Source organism: Chroicocephalus ridibundus, chromosome 2 (genome assembly GCF_963924245.1).
Source record: "Chroicocephalus ridibundus chromosome 2, bChrRid1.1, whole genome shotgun sequence".
Lineage (NCBI taxonomy): Eukaryota > Metazoa > Chordata > Aves > Charadriiformes > Laridae > Chroicocephalus > Chroicocephalus ridibundus.
This window is the reverse complement of record NC_086285.1, coordinates 128555503-128576062: the sequence shown is the minus strand read 5'-3', so window position 1 is coordinate 128576062 and position 20560 is coordinate 128555503. Positions and strand designations below refer to the sequence as shown.

General features: G+C 37.7%; 1 protein-coding gene and 1 long non-coding RNA gene across 2 annotated transcripts in view; one reads left to right on the top strand and one right to left on the bottom strand.

The window, feature by feature from the left end:
- Nucleotides 1-7860, bottom strand: part of LOC134510774 (uncharacterized) — a 40681-nt gene extending 32821 nt beyond the window's left edge. Inside the window, exon 1 of the long non-coding RNA XR_010069722.1 lies at nucleotides 7719-7860. This is a non-coding gene — a long non-coding RNA (uncharacterized LOC134510774). The remainder of the gene's footprint in view (nucleotides 1-7718) is intronic.
- A 234-nt stretch (nucleotides 7861-8094) lies between these two features.
- Nucleotides 8095-20560, top strand: part of TOX (thymocyte selection associated high mobility group box) — a 235932-nt gene continuing 223466 nt past the window's right edge. Inside the window, exon 1 of the mRNA XM_063326918.1 lies at nucleotides 8095-8203. Coding sequence (XP_063182988.1) covers nucleotides 8132-8203 — 72 coding nt within the window. The 5' untranslated portion in view covers nucleotides 8095-8131. The remainder of the gene's footprint in view (nucleotides 8204-20560) is intronic.

Here is a 20560-nt window from a genome sequence, read left to right as displayed (position 1 = left end):
AAACTTGGGAAAACCTCATCTGAGTTCTAGTTTTGTAGCAGATCATGAAGACGTGAAAGCATCTAATTGCTTCTGCTTTCATTATGAAAGCTTCCCCACCATTTATACGTGGCCACCTAAATCAGACAGTAGTGGCTGAATTCATACATTAGAGTCATCTGGCATCTAAAAAGATGAATTTGACTTCTGTAGCACAGTAACATGATTTATGTTAAACCCTTTGTTTTCTTGCTCAATTGGGTATCTCACTTTCAACTACTCTTTGATGTGCTATGTGTTCTAAGCAAGCCACCGTATTCCTCTATGGTGCAGTTTCTTCCTATTCTGTAATATCAGGATAACGTTCGCTCAGCTTTCTAAACGTGCTTAGACAATTTAGGATGAGTGACTAAAAACCAATTATTACAATTATGTTCAAATAACTGTATGAGCCATCTATAGAAAAAAAACATATAGCATTCACAGAGCAGGCATTTGAAAATTAAACAAGTTTTAAGCATTCAGATTCTGGGGTGAGGGGAGGGTTTGAGTTATATACCCAGTAATGCTGCATTCAGTGCAGTATTGCTGCTTAGAGGGAATTAATCTTTTGAAAAGCTGTTCACTTCTAGAATAAGGCTTAGAATTTAATAATCAGTTTAAATTGGTCCAATTAGGGATGTAATCCAAATAACTTTTCTCAAGAAATGATTAAGAATATATCCCTGCATGTTTGGGAGCAAGTGTAGTCTCTACACATGCAGTACATGTTTCACTTTATTTTAATATCTCCCTGATTTTCAGAAGCCAACTGTAATTAAAAAAAAAAAAAAAAAGTTTAAAATTGTTAATAAGGAAACCGAAGCGTTTGATAACAGATAAAACCAGGGTCAGTGTCTGATTCACTGGCGTTTTCCCAGGCACAAGACATGTTTTCCCCAGGGGTCATCAGGTCCAGGCAAGCTGCATTCTTTCTGCCAGGCACTTTGTAATGTGCAATGAACAGTGTCATTTATTTTCATTTCCTCATACTTAATTGCATGCTTCTTGCTTCCAATATTAAGCCAGAAGGCAGGTGGTAGAAGCAGTAAACTAAACTACTACTAGCTGTCAGAGTTACGGAGCATGCTACTCTCCTCTTGAAACAACCCAATTGTTTACAATTCAGCAGAAACTGCTGAACTGGAAAAACGCTTGCTTCCATGGCACTTTCAATAGCGAATTTTTCTTTTATTCTGAAAAAAAAGAAAACCAAAAACCTGATACTCTGTGATTAGCAAACCCAAACGACTTATATTTATCAACATTTTATCACAGTAATAGGAAGAAATATATCAAGTTATTTTTTTGGTAAATGCATCAAAAATATTTTTAAGGTGTAGTGGGATGGCTGCTTTAGCCAAGTAACATGTCAGTAACGCTACTTCTAGAATTAATGTATTCAGTACTAAGCTATTTAAAAGTTTAATGATCATGCCTGAATATAGAAATAAGACGTTTATCAAGTATGCAAAATTTAAATTTAGCGTATTTGCAATTCAATTATTTCCTTCATTTTGGAAGTTAGCATTTATTTCATTTTCTCCTATTATAATAAATAAAATAAAGCTTTATCAAAGACCACCTTAAAGAACTTACTTAATTTCATCTTCATGGTGCACCCAGGCTTTATTTCTGCTGTATTTACTGGTGGATATGTCACTTCTACAGACAAATCAGGTTTTATTGGCATATTTATATGTAGTGCAAAGTTCTCATGCCACTGTTGCGTTCACAGATAGCACTTTATAATGTATAAGAATTCTTTTAATAGTAACACTGTTTTGCCACACATTTATGTTATTGTTGAAATACCGTGCTGAAACAGATACTGGAAATCATACCATATTGCTGTTAAAAATGACAAAAGGGAAAAAATAGAGTAACAGTAAATATATTCATGATAATTTAAAAAATATCAGTTCTCACTACAGTGACTTTTAATCCTACTCAAATGTTTTTAGATAAAAAGGTCCTAGTTATTCCTGCTGAAATTATCTAACAGTGATAAGTAATAAATACAGGATTTCTACAAATATTATTTGCTTATTTGCATAATAATACAAGTGTTAGTAAAATACCTAGCAAAAAATCACTATATCAGAACACACTCTCCATTTTAGTTCACAAGTTTGCCGTACATGTTCTAATACGTTAATTAATAACTGGAATAGTACACAATTTCCTGTGTACTGTAATCTGTAAAGATTACTGATGCTGTTATTTCAGGATAAATAGTGTATTTTGACTGCAAGAAAGACAAATACATGCAAGTTCAGGCTGAATCCTGCAAATTACTCTACATGGGAGCGTCTACACCTTGGCACAACACCCTCTTGATGCCAGTGGAGCTCTGAGCAAAGGCAGGATCACTTTGCTTGCACAATAAAATGGAATTGTGGAGCTCCATATTAGGAGGAATGAGACATCCCATTAAGAAATAGCAGTAACATAAGAGCAGGCATACTTTATTAAACAAAAATCCAGTCAGTCCCAATCCCCTGTGTCTGAAGAAAGAATATAGATTAAGAAAAGAATATAAGCAGCTGGACAAAAATTAAGTTACATTTGTTACCTTTCCCACTTCCAGCAGTTAAGTATTGAAGAATTTCTTAGCTGAACTTGAATCTCTGTTCTTGTAGGTAATGCTCACCTGCAGTTCTACCATTGATGAATTTGTTTATTTTCATAAATAATTTTATTCTTCATCCAAAACTTCCTAATTAAACTAAAGATCCAATTGCCCTAAGAAGTGAGAGGGCAAATGTTAAAGTTTGGAAAGCTATTGAACTCTCTAAAGCATCAAATTCTGATTTTCTTGTATGACTTAGCTTTTAATATATTAAATTTTATTTGTTTCCAGTGAAACTCAGGTTTGCAGACCTAGTTTCCAAAGGTACTCAGGAACCCCCTTAGATTTCAAAGTGTTCACACAGTACTATTAAAGTCAGTGGAAGTTATATGTCTTTTGGAAATCCCAATAGGTACTTTTTTCTCCATCCTTCAGCACTATAATCGCTTAGGAAATATGATTTTTAAGGCCTGAGTTTTAATAACATCAACCTGATTCCTAAGTGACAATTTAATTTGTTCTGGTGGAGAAAACCAGAGGTAGTTTGGGCAACTTGGAATTGCTCACCACTTTCCATATCCAACTGGAAGAATTTAGAGTAACTGACTCCTTTTTTGCCCCTCGCCTAGGTACCCGAAATTAAGTGAGATGCATCAGACCTTATAGACTAAAAATAGGTCCTTTTGGATGTATTTTCAAAAAATGGAATGCCTTTTCCCCTCACTCTGCCCAATGTTTTTTTGCTCTAACTCCCAGCCTTTCTCTTGTGACCTGTTTTTTTAAGACAGATTAGAGGCAATTACAGAAAAATGGAGAATCCCAAATGAATGTAAGAAAGGCTTTTGAATTCTGAAGAAGGGTTTAAGACGTGCCTCTGTCCTCAGAATTCCCTATTGCCAAGTTCTCGGTAACAGCACTTTTGAATCATTTTGAGTTACCGAAGTCCACCCACATACTGAAAAATGAACATAAGGAGCAATTTCAGTCCTTCCTGACTCCAGTAATGTACTGTATAATCAGTTTTTGAATTAATATAGCAAAATTTCTTATTGGGGGGGGAGGGAGGGGGGAGTAAGCCCACCACTTAATCGAATTTCCGGCATCCAACTTAGATACCAAAATTTCTTAACAAGTCCTCGGGAAAGCTAGGAATGGCAGATGGAAAGTCAGTGCACTTAGAAGACATTTGAAATATCAAAAAGAAGGAACTAAAGTCCTCTAATCTATACAATTACACCATGTTAGCTTGCATAGGGGGAGATACCTCCTTCTACTCAAGAGTGACAACATACAGTCTTCTTCTAAGCACTTATTTCACAAACCAAAGGGGAACGAGTCTTTCTTCAAAGACTTTTTTCTCCCAAAGACAGCCAGATGCAGAAGTATTTTCCTGCTTCTTCCCTGCCAAAATTCCCTTTAGGAGAGAGAGAGAAAGCTAGGTTGTAAAGTGGCTTACAACCCACAGCAGGAAAGACCCAGGATTCATCGCATGATTAAACAAACAATACATTTTAAAAAAATGAAACACCTAATGGAGCCCAAAAGACAACTGAGCTTTCCTTTCTGTGGAAGAACACCCTAGTTACTAAGCCCTTAGCAGCCCCTTATCCCTGGATACTCAGGAAACCATTAGTTTGGAAACCTTTTACAGTGGGAGTGCTGGAGGGCAAAATCTACACACATACACTTGATAGACGACTAATGGCTACCAGGCTAGGTTATATAGGTTACTTAAAGAAAAGAATAACTACTTTGTGAATTCCAGTAGTGCTTGGATATGACCTAAGAGACCATATCGGTCTGCATGGTTAATGCAAGGTTAAGACTACATTTCTTCTGGCAATGTCCAAAAAAGACATGTCTCTGTACTGCAGACATTGATAACTCGGGATGCAAGTGCTCCTGGCCTTATCCTGTAGCTGATTTGGGCTATTTTGAAATTAGGCAAGATAGCTACTTACAGTACTAAGCATAAAAGTCCATCTGTAGAGTCCAGCCTGACATGCTTTTGGAAAGTAAAGGTCTTTCCCATTGGACTCCACTATTCATATTTTTAAGGTCAATCAAAAGTGTTGATTTTTGCAGACTCAAGACCAAAATCCTCACTGGAAAAATCATACCATTTAGAAAAATTATGATCCCCTAAAGATATCTTTACTGGACTTCAGCCAAGAAGACTGCTAAACACGAGTACATTACAGCATTAGCAAAGACAGACTGGCCTGCCTGCAACACAGATTGCTATGGGCTAATAAAACAATAATACCCTCCTAACTGCAAAATCCACTTTATTCCTTGGTGGACTCACTCGGTGGTTGTTTGACTTCCATTGCGATACTGCATTATGGAAGCATTCAGAGGTGTTAGAGGGCTGGCTAGAACTATGAGTATCTCAAACTTAAAAAGAGACATCTAATATTTATGTACTGAAATGCTTTTTATGTTGCCATTTGAAGCGCATTCGGTGCATAATCTTGCAGATCACTCATTCACAGGTCATGTCTATATATCTATAAATTCCCAAACTGCAGTGTTTGTTTTTCATCTATCCAGATGAATACCCAAAAAAATATCACTTACCCTTTGACATGATAAATGACTCTGTAGGGATTTTATTACTGAGATGCAATACTCTGGAGAGTCATGCAATCGTGCAATCCAATTAGTGTTTTAGATGGTGCAACATCATTCAGGGAATGAATGGGTAGTGATACTTTACAAATAATATTATCAGGACTGTCTTTTCTCTACCTCTTCCCTAAACCGCCTCCATGGATGTGCACACGGATGTGCACACATATACTGATATACACTATGCAAATGACTGTCCTGGATAAGATAATTTCTGCTTAGAAAGACCTTTTTTTTGTTGAATTTCATTTATAAAGGCTTTTTGAATTTTAGACAAAAATCTTTACATAGAGTACACATTGATGAGTACATGTTGCCAAAAAAGAGAAAAATATTTGTAAACTGTGTCAGTCCCTATACTCCATTTCAATTTCATTTTTACAAAGGCATTTGAAAGCAATGGAGAATCTAGTTTGAACTTCTATTTTTATTTCAGTTTTATCATGTTCAAATTATAAAAGGCAGATCCCAATTCTTCGGGTACTGCAATTTAATTTACCTCCAAAGATGTATTTATTTTTTTCTACTTTTTGCTATATAGTTGCTCACAGCTGAAATTGCTCAGTCATAATGAAAACACACTTACCGCATTCCAAATGCCTGCATAAGTATGCATTTGGGGGATAGTTTCCTTTTATTTAAAGTTATCTTCAAGGAAAAATATTGGCAAAATATACCATTCTTGAGAGAGATTTCACTAAAAGTTAAGCAGAGAAAATAATAATTCCAGGTGTCTATTCCATCAAGCCCTAATTTGACTAACTCTAGTGTAATTCTGACGTCTAATTTTGCTATAATTTCTGCTCCTGGTTTTCCCCACGCCTCCTACGGAAGCTTACAAGAGTACCGGGCAATTTCATAAGAGGGGTGGATATGTTAAGTTATCCTTAAATTTCTTGCCCTTGCCCTTAGTAAATGGACTACAAATTAGATAAAGTAACTAGTCTTGCCGTACTGTGATGCAGAACTCCACTTTTCAAGCCATTCACCCATTAGAAAAGAGTATGACTTCCTTGAGCTGCACTATCAGAGACGTATGTTTTATAAAAAACTCCAAATGGCGTGTTTATTCTGTTTGGGGTACTTCATTCTTAAATTTGCTTATTCATTCATGCCTAACAGAAAAAACAGGTTATTGCCTCCTCAGCCAGGAGTACCAATTCAAAAATGATTGCATTGTAGCAAGGCACAAAATTCTTAGACCTTGATGCACCTTCCAAAAAGCATGAAGTTGTCAATTTTCTTTTTTCTTTATCCCCCCTAAAACCTTTTTTCAGTATTGCAAGCTCATTTACTAGCAAAATATAGCTGAATGGAAGCAAGCATTTATTTTTTATCACTACCTTTGCAGCTAAATTATACCGAGGGAAATTATACTTCTTAAAACATACATTTTGAACAAAATTTGGGTGAAGTATTTTTCTGTAATCTTTAAAGTTATATAACTACAAAAGATAATGTCAGTAAATGAAACACATACTTGGCTAATTAATTCACCCAATTAAAACAAGCCACATAATTCTCTTTTCATTCCCATTTAGGCCCTTATTCAAAAAAGCACTTAAGAATATCCTGCTCTTTAATGTGCCTACTGTCCTCCTTTAGGCATATGCCCAACAAAATGTTTAAGGATGCACTTAGGCATGTGTTTAAGTGGTCTGCTGAAACCAGATGTTAGTCTAGAAAAGCATGTAAGGGAAAGCATTCATCACCCTTGGGTTGAAGAATCTATTAAAAAAATGCTTCTGACTCAAAAAAGGAACATAGTAAAATGGGGTAAATGTTCATCCCAACTGAAAGAAAAAGCAGAAAATGCTCTTGGAGGCTGACGCAACCTGCTCTTTCTAACACCAAGTCCAAAGCAGTAAGACAAAAGTAAGGCTTATTCATAGGAGTAAATACAGGAATTTACAGCACTTGCAGCACAATCCTCTTCAGAGCTTCTTGAAATCAATGGTTAAAATCCGCTTTATAAGCTAAGAGGACAGGAAAGGCTGTCATTACAATAGCTGGTATCACATCTAACCTCTACATAATTAAAGCATTTTTTCATATTCACTTTGTTACTTAGAAGACATTGTCTGGTTAGTAAACTCATGATGTAGCTTAGGCCATTTGCTCATAGCTTTTTTTTTTTCACTACCACAACACCATAGCAACCTAAACACCAAATATTTATTTTCTTTCTCAAACACTGCAAGTTATTTTATGAAAATTTTTATGCAAATTGGGCAATGCGTTGACTCATTCTGTTTGTCTCTCTTGTATTTATCTCTAAGGCATCTATCACCATGGTGCCTAAATGCTGTGGTATCTTAGTGTTTGCCAGCTCTGTATATCATAAGAGTAGTATCATCATTTTTGTCCACTTTTACATAGCCTCTTTATATAAACTGTAAGGAAGTCTTAGTTAGGACAGAACAGTCATGGATTATATGCAAAGAGATGTTTTCTACACTAATATACCCAAATTGGTAGTAAAATTAAAAGTCCTTACTGTTTCCTTCAGTCTTCATTTTCTCTGAAAATATAGCTTCTACTAGAAGGCGGCGCTCTGTTGATGAAGGCTTCTCTGATTTCAAAAACCCTGGACTCTGCTTAAAATCGCTTGCATTCTACCTCCTAACCAGCTCGGACAACCCCACCTGCCCACACAACACCAAACTGTCCTTACACTTTTTTGCAGTACTCAATTCAATTTACTTCCTTCCTTAGAACTCATTCGGACTGCATCTCCCTCCAAAACGTACTCATGACACCATTTTACATCCAGACCAATGTCTTCCCACAAACGAGTTGCGCTGTCGTGAGAGCTGGGTTGTGTGAGCAAACCTCCAGAGCTTCCAAGCTGCTGCAAACCAGACGAGGGACGAGTAACAGTGACAGTTGTAAAAAATACACCTGCTGCTGATGGTAAAAGTTAAGACCTTTTTTTTCCCTCCTCCTTCTTCAATAACAGTCAAATGGAAAACACAGGAAACTGTAAGTAAACTTTATATTTGAAAATACTAACTTGGGCCAAAACATTGTGACAGTGTATTTGGCTCACCTTCAAATAGAACGATTTTTCTCCCCAAATATTAAATGGAAAAAGTATAACGAGAAAGAAGTGAAATGGAAAATTGCTAAAGCTGAAGAACATCACACACAGAAAGGCAGTATTTTTTCTAACAGCTCTGAGATGATATGAGAAAGAGAGAAAGGGTGTGGAGGAGGGGGAGAGGAAGGGAGGGAGGGAGGGAGGGAGGAGGGAGGGAGAGAGAGGCAAGAGAACATGAAGCAGACTGAAAACAGAATGTGAAATAACCGATATTGTTATGGAAAGACTGAAAAAAATTAAGGGGGGGGACAAAAGCTACAGGGACACTTTCGATACCGTAAATATCATCCTGCAGAGCAGATTTTCCATAAAATGCTTAAATGTAAATGGACCGGTCATCGTTTAGAAAGCTGGATTTTTTGTAGTTCATCTTGCTATGGGCCAGACTACTTTCATTTTTTTTCCTTTAGCCTGTTTTACTCTGTAGGGTTTATCTTACTCCCTGCAATGCTAGATTGTAGTTAAAATACAATTTTTATCTGATGTTTCCATTTAAAACCTGTTTTTTAAATCATTGAAAAGATAGGATTAATATTGGAAGGTAAGCCCTTCCAAACACAGAAAAATGGGGAAATGTCTCACTTTGCGGCCGTTACTAAGAATGGCAACAGTTTGACAGCTGACATTTGGGGAAGTGAAAGATTTTAAAATATTACATGAATAAAGCATAATTTGTCTTTCTTAATGGAATATACTCTTTTTTAAATTTAATATTCAGATTCTTCACTGATCAACATAATGTTGTACCAACAATGAAATGCAATACATTTTTAGCACATTCAAAGCCATATAAAAGTGAGGATTTCTATATCTACAGCACCTTACATCTTCAAAGAGTTTGTAAATAGCAACACCTTTATTCTCATCTTATTTCAATAATGCAAAAACCAAGGCTCCTGACATCAGAAATATGTAGAACAAGAGAATTTAGATTTTTCAAAGTTCAACTGATAGTAGAGAGATCTAAAATTTCCACTTACTATATGGGAAACTTTGCCTAGAGAAGAACTAGGTCCCTGTGAATTTCCACTCTGTGGAGGTGGGCACAGGCATGAAACCTCTTCCTTTGCAGAAAATAAATGAACATCATTTCTTTTCAGGATTACAAAGTTCTTTGTTGACTAAAGTGTTTACCATCTCTGTCTCCCCAGATATCAATTAATAACATTGATCAGCTCAAAAGGAACTAGCCAAATCTGTCCATCTCATAACTGACCTTTTTTCTACATGTTAAAGTACTTGACAAGGAATTGGTGGTTGTATCCTATATAGCCCATTGTTATGGCATAGTTTAAAATCCTTCCATGTCATATAGGTTCATACGACTGTATATGTTATATTTCAACACATTTTTGAAGTTACTTAATTTCATATATCTTCTTACAGCTGACCTACTGAAGTTGAGGATGGCCAGTTGCTATGAGAGTTCAACCCTTTTGTGCAAATGCTGATAACACAGTGGCTGGTGTTAAATTCCTGGACAGGTTAAATGAAGCTCATCCGCCCCAGATCTGAAACCTCCTGAAGATGCTTTTTTAAAGCCACAGAACAAGTCTTTACTCCTTATATTGCTGTTCCACTTTTTGTTCCCCTTCTTAAAGGAATTTTCGTCCTTCTAGTTCTCATGGGAAATTGTGTTAAAATTCAAGAACCTGACCTTAGGTTGCATTGAATATTACCATTGACTTCAGGCCGTAAAAAAAGGAAAACTGGAGAAGAGTTATATTCTGTCAGAAAGAATATGGCTCCAAACGCTGGAATCATCCTGACAGCTCTATTTCAGAAGTTAGCCAAGGAGAAAAAAGGGGCCAGGCATCTTGAAAATTACATACACATACCCCACACACATGTATACACACACAAAGCATGAAGGAGAATAGAGGAGAGAACCTGGAAAGAAACCCTGCCAATTTATCAAGTGGCAGATGAATTATCCCCAAGAGTTTCATAGAAGCAGCAGCCACCCCATTTTAAGGTGAAATTTTATTTCTATCTCAGATGCAGCATAATCTAGGATCCATCTGTTTCCCCCATTCCCCCTCCCTTCCCCTCACAGTCCCCCTGCTCCCTTCCCAACTCACATGCCGATATAACTCAGAGGAATCACTTCATCTCCAGTACCACAGGTTTCATGGGCCCTACTGGGTAGGTAGGAATCGCAGGAAGAGGGAACGGATCGATAAAAAAAAGGGAAGTAAAACATTTTTTCTATGAGTTTTCATCCCACTCGAAGCTTAAAAACTGTACGTAAATTTTTGACAATTTTTGGTGTGTTTAAGAGTATTTTCAATGTTCTTCCCATCAGTACTGTTTTAGGAACAACTATTGCCCAGTGACTGATCTATGTGAGCTGTCTAGCTCTTACCATTGTTTCCAGTCAGTATGCACTTCTATTTATTTTTCCTGTACAACGGCCCTGCTTCAAGTCCTTAGGATATTACACTACATAGAAAGAAAGTCTCTTAAAAAAAAAAAAAAAGAAAAAGAAAAAAGCATTGGAATTTTCCAGTGTTTGGTCTTCCTTAATACCAGAAGAATGTTTCACCTCTGTGTTTAGCAAGAGGACTCCTAGGTGCAGTTCCATTATTGGCTCAAGCTGACCTAAGTATGGAGTGTGCCAAGAGGTAGGCCCACTCTCTCCACCCTCCCCTCCCTCCATGCCTCAGACGGAGGTAAATACTCTTCTCCTCTTTCATCACTCGTTCTCAGGCTGCCATGGAGTCAGCTGGATCACAATAACCAAAACGATCCACCTGACATCTGAGCCACGCACTAATTTTCAGACAGCTCCTGACACAGCTGACCGTGCAGCCGTGAGCATCCTCATCCTCCCCAGGGGGGCAGGGGAAAGATGCAGCTGGAGGAAGAAGGAAAGCAGAGCAGTACCACCATTTTCAGCAGCAGCATAGATTTAAATTTGCTGAAGCTGACTGCAAAACCACGCCTTTGTTACGCTAGGAACAAAAACTCCCAAATGAATCAAACTGTACAAAAGAAAAAAAGCAGACCTAGACACCTGATTTTGAGTGTTCAAGGAACACAAACAAACACAGAGATTCTCCTGAATCAGAAACACCAGATGGCACAGAGACATATTTGAGTATGTTTCCAAAGCAGAACTAGCAATAATACCCTACACCTGGGTGCTGTGCCCAGAATTACTCATGACTTATGAGCAGTGCTAATAGTTATGGAAGTATATCCTTTAATTCATGTATGGTAATGTGTGCACCTCTACAAATTTCTTACCATTAGGTAATGGGAGAATTTCTCTGGCTTTTTCGTGCGTGCATGGAGAGCACTTTGGGAAGCCGCTGGAAGATACACAGTATTACACATGTGCTAAAGGCCAACTTTCAGCAATGGTGATCCCATGAGATTGACTGCATTAACACTGCTTTGTTAATGGCCAGTCAACCCAAGTTTACCATGCTCAACTGTTTGCGTCAAAGTCTTTGGAAACTGCTTCTATTAAAATTTGAATAACCTTTGCAGCACAGTCAAAGCTAAGAGGTGCCTTTATACCACCTAAGACAGGCAAAAGTCTGGGGAAGCAGGGCAAACGCCTGCCTAGAGGCCCAGCCGGATTTTGTTGCTTTAAATTGTGCCAGTGGGCTAGTTTGCTTCTGGGGCAGCAGCAAAATAGGTTCTTTGTGCAATCCAACTCCCCAAGAACACCTCAGTCTGATGCAAAGCTACCCAGAGAATGAGAAACGCTGCAGAAATATTTCCATTTTTAACTGTTGACAGCAGGAACATTAAGTATTAGATTTATATTTCTGCTCTGATACTTCAGAAGATCTTATCCTGAAACACTTGTGTCTGCTGACTAATTACATAAGTATTGTTCATTTTGTGTCCTTATTACCCTAAGAGTGTGTTCACAAAGTTAGTCCTCTATCTATCTGTGACGCACATCTGAAAGAGAAAAACAACAAGGCACAGAAGCCTGGGGATTTGATTAGTTTCTTCCAAGATATTTAATTGCTATTTCAGTCAGAAATATGTAATACACCAGAATATCATTTTCTTTTGTGAGGGAAAAACTTGGGTTAAACACTAGTGCAAATTCCATGTGATAGCAAGCAGTCTCAGGCATTTTAAAAAGCAGGAGATGGCAAGCTAGACTTTCACTGGTTATTTGTAGTTCCTTTTATAAATTTTGGGCACAGAATCAAACTTTAACATTCTACATAGAAAGACAGAATCTTTCTGAAAGATCTTTTACAAATCAGCAAGACTGGAAATAATTTGATAGAAGACTTACCGTGTATGCTCTTTCAGCCATTTCACTAGAAACTCATTTTGGCTTTCTCTGAGGTAGAGATAAACCACAGCTAAGAGACAGTTATTAAATCTTCTTTATACATTCTGTATGAAATATATTAAACTACAAAAATACTATATTCAAATAAGGTTAAGGGTCTGACTTAAACCCACAAAGACATGGAAATTCAGAAATATTGTGTCTCCCTACCCTTTACTCTCCTCAGTGTGGCTAGGCATTGTAGCACAAATGGCTTCTGCTCAGATTCCTTAAACCTCTTAAAGGTACTTTCTACTTTAAGGTTCTTTCAGTTTGCATCCTCTCCGTGGGCCCAGGTTAAATTCAGCCCTGGGTTTTTTTTAATTTCATTTTTAATGCTGATGGAAACATAAAAGTGAGAAAAATAAACCAAAAATACATAATTGTTAGTCTCTGCAACTGGTTACTTTTATTTTTAATACATAACTGACAAGTCCCATGTTAATGACAGACAGACAGGCAGATACAGGACACGCACAACTCAGCAAGTGTAAGCACATGCTTCAGCTCTCTCCCCACCCCGTTAAAGTTCTACTTATACATGCGTATGTACTCATTACATATTTCTCCAGTGAACTAAAAAGAAACATTGGAGTTGACGATGAACTAAGATTTTGTCCCACAAAGTGGCATGGGACCTTCTTCCATGATGGACTTTTTCCCCTTTTCCTGAATACAGCAGCGACCAGCGGAGGTCACACTTTATTCAAAAGAAAGATGCTTGCAGACCATGCTATCGGAGGGACTCTCAGCTCTGAAACCACCTCCTACCCTGTGGTACAGTAGTTTAGGCCTGCTGACCTCTTGGGCAAATTGCAAATTGTGTCTTCTCAAGATAACTTCAAAGCAGGGAAATTCCACTGCAGGGAGGGGGAAGGGTATCTTAGGAGGGTGGGTATTTTTTTCTACATTCTACAACTGCGAACAATTCTCCTTATTGTCTTCTATTTCTAGCTATTCTTCGTTTTTACTCAATTATTGCCAGTGCATTATGCAGTAAGGTATCTGTCTCCATGCAGCTCTTATAAATCTACATGCATTCAACAAATAGAAACTTGATCATTTCAAATGTGGCTTGGGGCTTCCCCTCCTCATGCTTCATAGCATCTGATTAACATGGATGTTCAACTTGGCTGTACTTACACATGCTACTGTGTAAGTACACTGTCTGTTTTTAAAGATGAACAATCAATACTGACTATTCATTCCCTTCAACTGGTACTCCTGTAAACTGCTACAAAAAACCCCAACAGAACAAGGGCCGTTCCAGTAAGAAAACAGTGTTGATTACAGTCTGATAGTCAGAGTAAAGGCAGACGATTTGGATGACATCCACATACATTAATCTTTGCAGTTTGACTGGGATAAGAAGTAAAACATACAAAATCGTCAAACAAATAATCTTCAACAAAAACAAAATAGTATAAGACTTTAAAATAACAACGATGTGTTTTTATCTTAAGATATCACAGAAGACGACACAGGATTTCGGGAATTAATAGAAATGAAGACATTCCTTAACTAGATAATATTAAACATGTCCTTATAATAAACAATGACTCTTAAAGAATAAGAGAAGCAGAAAGTAGTAGCCTTGATCCAGAAAAGGTATTTCTGCCTTATACAGCATAAAAGACAGACATTCAGGAATAGCTCATCCATGAGAAATGGTGATCTCCGATTGCTGCCAAGGTCAGTCAGACCTGTTGTGATATGTTCTGTAAATGCTGACTCTATCACTTATAGTTTTCCAAGGACTTCTTTAACACCCAGAGATTTTTTATTTTTATTGTGGAACAAAGCTATGACACGAAACTGTCAAACTAGAAAGCCCAGAAAAGGATGACAGAGAGTTTTTATTAGATTTGAGGGTGACAGCTTCATTGAGAAAAGAACCATGTAGTTAGAAGAAAGGTGGTCTGAAAAACCTGGAGATCCAGCAGGAAAATGCTGAAATCTCAGCAAAGAAGAAATTTTGTTCTTAAGCCAGCAGTCCAACAATTTATCACCCCCCTTAAAAACTGATGGTGAATGACATGTGGATGATGTATCTGTATCAGCCTATCAGGTGTGAATGGGACCGGATTTATTTGCTACAACAGGAAGCTCTAATGGAAACTCCCGACATAGTTTTACTATGCCTCAGTCCCGACCTTCTGCACTTCAAATGCCAACTGTGCCCCCTTGTGTGGTACTTTTCTGATGGTAGCCATAAATCCCTAGGGAAGTAGATTAAATTCAAACAAGCCATCTTGCTTTCTACTTTCTCTAGTTAAAAAATAAAATGACAAAAAAAAGATAAGCTGTAATACCCTCTAGCCCTAAAAATAAATTTTTACTGTGTGAACTCTGCTATATTTATATGTACTCGGAGAGAACACAGTTTGGATCTCTCTCTATTAGCATCTATAATTCTGGGCTTGAAGTGCTAATTAAAAGCACATAATAAGAAGGTATATAGATTACTTTTTTTACATAATGGGGTGGGAGTCTCTTGTTGAAAGACCTACCTTGCTTAGAGCTTTAAGAAACATCCAAGGTATTGCTTCACAGAGATCTTGTGAATATAAAGGACAATGAAAACTGTTCTCTAGTAAAAGACATCTGAGCCAGATGAGACAGCAGAGCACTGAAAAAAAAGAGGTTTTAAGTAAGCCTGTAAAGATCTCCTCATGCCAGAAGAGCTCACGCAGGGAAATTCAGCTCGATTTGGGAGTTTTATCAAAAAGGAGAATTACAACATCATTGTTCTGAACTGAAAACTGATTAATCATCTGCTTCACGTCTGTCTTAGCAAATGAGAATTCCCTTTTCAATGCTATGGAAAAACTGGTGATACAGACTAGTCCTCATGTTGTCACTTGTCTCTGCTTGTGACCAGTCCTCTGTTCTGTCTTTCCTTTTTATTATCATATGCATATTATCATTATCATTATGCATATTATCAGCTGACACATTCAGCCGATAATATGCATATTTGTAAAATATCTGTAAATATAGATGGGTATTTTTCATAGTATCAAACATTTGTACAGATCTGTTCTCAAGACATCTGTATCTGATGCAATCCCCAGATAACATTTATGTAACTTTTATGGATTCTCACTTTTTGGAGGAAAAATCAAAATACTTTCAGACAGGTTTTTTTATTTGCAAAATAAATTGATGAAAAAACAATTTTCCTCCAAAAAAAAAAGTTTCTGAAACCCCTATACAGTCCCCCAGTACACTTAAGAAAAAAATAGCATGAAACCAAAAATTCCTGATCCCTTAGACTTCTAGATGTTCCATGATTGATTTAACAAGATAAGTGGAAGAGTAGAAAATTGGCAACCTTAACACTTGGGTATATCTTGCAATTGAGCACTAGCATACACCATACTGTGAGGTATTTTTGAGCCTTCCTGCATACCATGTGGACAATGTATCTCACATAAAATCACTTGATAAGATAGGAAATATAGGAAGAGGAAAAAGGAACTTTGTGTTTCCCTTTGTTTCTCTGACCATGAGAAATAATTTGATTCTAAGGCCCAGTGAAATGTTTTCTTTCAAGATTGGCCTGCCTTTTGTACGTCTACAAGGCCACATTAAATTTGGTAACTTGAATTGAACCAGCTGGCAGTGTCTTTGAAGCATATGGGAATGGATCGAAGCTGCAAATACGCAAGGTGAATTTTACATTTTTATATTTCTCTCATGGTTATTTAAGATCTTGATTCTGTGACATGTTGAGTGCTTAATTCCTACTGTAGGCAATGGCAGATGAGCGTGTAAGAACCTTTTGCGAGATGCAAAACGCAGCTCAGGTTCAGCCCATGTGTCTATTCCTTCTCTGTTAAATTGGCTGTGTATCATTTGTTTGGAATGAGAAGATACGGCAATATTCAGGTTTTCTCTTTGCTTTGTAGCAAAAGGAAGGCAGGGGCTTTCCTTAACCATTTAGAAGTGTAGAATAGTTAAGTTCCTTAACTATTTACTTCCTTACAGAGATAAGAACAATTTATTTCCATGCAAGTGTGATAATTTTGGGCCGGTCATTTTCACCACAAACGAATTAAACAAGACAGGAGCAGTGGCTAAAATAATAAAATAGCTGCCTGTTTCATTACATGTTTGACAACACTTGATTTGACACACTATTAGGTGGCATTACAAACTGTTTAAATACTCTGAAACATATATCACCACTATTAAGCTTTGAAACCATATTGCAAATATGCCTGTTGTAATACACTGATTTATGCTCACTTACGAGTGCACACCCAGAATGTCAACACCACTTAAAATGAATCAATTTCTTAAAGGATTTGAGTTCATTCTGATGAAAAGGCCAGATTAATTACTTTGGTTTAAATATTCTGTAATCTTAATATCATTATCTTTTGCATCTTCGCAGATCCAAGTGTCATAGCCAGTTTAAGGACATGAAACAGGACATCCACACAAAAGGGATAGACCCTTCATCCTATTATTATTTAATTAACTACTCTCTAGAAACTGATGAGCACTAAGCTTTGTTCTGAAAGGTAAATAGTCCTGTGCGTCAGTAAGTAAGGCAAAAATTTCAGTAGGAAGGATTTTCTCAGAAAAACCTCATGGCTCCCCTTTTAGCTTAGCTGGCCCTCCTGGCTCCCAAAGTACAGCACACAAAACATGAAGCAAAATGATTTTCCAATGCAGCTGGTTTTAGATATGTAGGAGAAAACATACATTTAAAGAAGAGCCAACCTCATGAAAAGGGTCTTGTGGCGCCTATGTATAATAAATAAGAAGTCATCATCACAGTCTCACATTTCCTTCTTCCTAGGAAAATCAAAAAATCTTCTCTTTATAATAGATGATGAGAGATCTTTGCCTGGAGATCCCAAATAACACTGGGTATAGATGTGTGAGATTAAAACAAAAAGATGTTGGGCTAGATTTTTGGGCTAGATTCTTTTTTTAACTAAGATACTTTTACTGCTCTTTGGCTGAGAACATGTTTTATGTCTATTAATGGTCCCCAATATATTCGACAGAGCAGCTGGGTGAGACAACGGGGTAGACAAGAAAATGACCTGTCATCTCAGACACACTTACTTGTTTCTTTCATTCTGATGGCCTGGTCGTCACAGAGCCTTCAAGAGAAGATGCGAATGGCTGGACTGGTTCAGACCAAGGGTCTGCCCTGCCAGTACTCTGCCTCCAACGATGGCTCTAGGAGTCACAGCCCAAACTGAGGGCAAGTATGTCCGATACTGTCCCCCACCCCCTACCCCCATGGCTCTACCTCCAGCTATTTTCAGCTCAAAGGAGTTGCTGATCCATTTATGGTTTGTCTATCCAATGATTTCCTTCGGTCTCCAGTCTGGTATACATACTTCTTGCATCCATAATGCTGTTTGGTCAGGAATGCCGCATGAGTTCTCCATTGCATGGAGAATATTCATACTACGTAGTCTCACTCCAGTAGACTGCATTTAAAACAATACCGACTTTTTTAGTATCAGCAGATACAGATCATGTTTCTCAAGGCATTTGTTCCTATTTATATGAGAACACTCTTCTCATAGGCTGGTATGGGAACCTCTTTCAAGACTATTTTGGAGACATTCACTTGAATGTTGAATGGCCTTAAAAACTCAGTGCCCTTCTGAACAAATGTTCCTTCCTTTTAGCTTCTAAAAACTGATTCATACTCTTTAGTCTGTTGCCACTTTTTTCCTAGAAAATGCACTTGCATGAGCTAAAGCAGGCAAGTTTGATATAACATTGAATTATCCTGGAAAGGGCCTTGTTGTCTCAGTCCATGGAGGCAAAACCTGCATAGTATTGCAGTTCCATTCTCCACAAATGCATTATCCTGAAAACCCCAGAGAAAATGTCCTCTACAAAACAAAAGAACATTTAATGGATTAATACATATAGCTTTTTAATTTTTATAAACTGTACAGATAACTGCCACAAATCTCAGGTGTTTTTACCATCTTGATGATTAAATCATCTCTGTAAGTAGCAGCAAAAATTTTATAACCTCTCAGGGCCTGCATCATTAAGTACTGAAAATAACTTGAAGTGCTGTGCAAAGCAAATGGTACAGTTGTAAACTCGTACAGACTCCTAGGAACTTGAAACCTTTCTTAAGGCAATAGTCAGTCATATTTCATGCAAATATAAAGCCAAATCTCTATTTATTTTATCATCGGATGTTCTAGTCATTCTGGTACTGACATCTCCGGCTCTGCATGAGCATCGCTGCACCTGCATACACCTCTATGCACCTGCTTATGCCGGTGGCATAGATCAGCTCTTCTAGAATCGGTACATCTCTACCACCTTTCTCCACAACGGGCTGAAAACTAATCCATGGTCCAGGAATAACAAGTGTCTCAACAGCAGCTTTTCAATACAGAGCTTGCAATCTGTCTCCCGTTCACTTTGTCAAATCACGGTCCACATATCAGCCATTTGCAGCAGTGATATATCTGTCAAGCGTCAAGTACATTTCTTGCAAAGGAAAGTCTTTTTTGGGATTTTTTAACTTTCAAAATGTCTAATCCCAAACATGCAAAATAATGAGTCAGACGCCAAAAAATCATGAGATTTTTTTTTTAAAAATATGTTAATGTCTTTTCCTTTGCTTTCTGGAGCTTTTTCTGGGTCATGTTTTCAAGCTTTTCTCCAAGGCCATAAGGGTTTCAAACATTATTAAAAAGAAAGCAACTGAGATCCTTTTGTAATTGCATGTTTAAGGAAAACATTTATTGCCATCAGACTTAAATTGTGTTGAACTGACAACCAAGAATCTTCAGAGATATTTTTGATCAAATAATCCCAAAAAAGGATTATTGCTTCAAGCCTGTTTTCTCTAGAGTTTTGTTTACATTACTTACATTACATTACTTATGTATATTTTCCAGATAATTAAGCTTTACTGAAAGCAGGTTGTTAGACACGGAGGAAAGTCATGACTTTACACTATCTTGAAGGACTCTTTATAGTATCAAAATACCTGAGGTACAGATTATAGATCCTCACACAAACAGTGATTTCTTCACCTGAAATTTGTGATACTTGCTCCCCCTCAATACTGCTTTGCCCCTTGAAATCTTTACTCAGGATTTTTTTTTCAGTGACAAGAAGGCAGTTTTGTATGACAGTGTGCATTACAAATCTTCTTAAAAGTTCTTCAGACTCCAGCTGTTTTGTGATGGAAATGTTCATGAGTTTTTGATAAATGTAACCATTCCTGTTAACTGCCATAATCTCAGTTTATTTGTGTGGCACTCACTAATTTGTTTTTATTTAAAGAGGAAAAGGCATTCCTTTCTTTTCATAATACAGTTCCTATGTAGGGCATTATCCAGGCTCAGTATAGTGCCCTTCCTGTATCCTTTCTCTTCCATCCTTTCTGTCCTGATTAAAACTACCAGAGACTCAGCAGGAAACCCAGTGGGATTGCACACGGTGTCTTGAAGTCACCCTTTCTTTCATTGTTTTTTCCTGTTAAACCTTGTTTTGCTCATCAATCCCTCTCTTGCTTCCCACTGGATTCCCAACTTTCTTTTGTCAGCACCCTGGTTTGCAGCTAATTGAGCTCCTCTTCGTTTTCCCTACCCTGTTCTCTTCCCCTTCCTTCCTCCCATCCTCTCAGCTTGCCCATCTCCTCACATTTCCCTCCTCCATCTTGCTGTGAGGAAGGTCACGCCTGGCGTCGGTGCTGCCCACAGCACGGCCAGGCCCAAGTGCCATGACCTAAGGAGGCAAACCCCAGCTGATGAGGTATTTCATGGGTGGTTCTCTTTACTTTTCACTTGCTTCCTGGTTTCCGAGGCGGGCACATGGATCGCAGCTTATTTCTGCCACTGCAAGCTCTGGGCGATGGCATCCACTCTGCTGGGACAGAAAGACAAAGGGCTCACCCAACATGCCGGGCTCGGCTTGCAGCTCG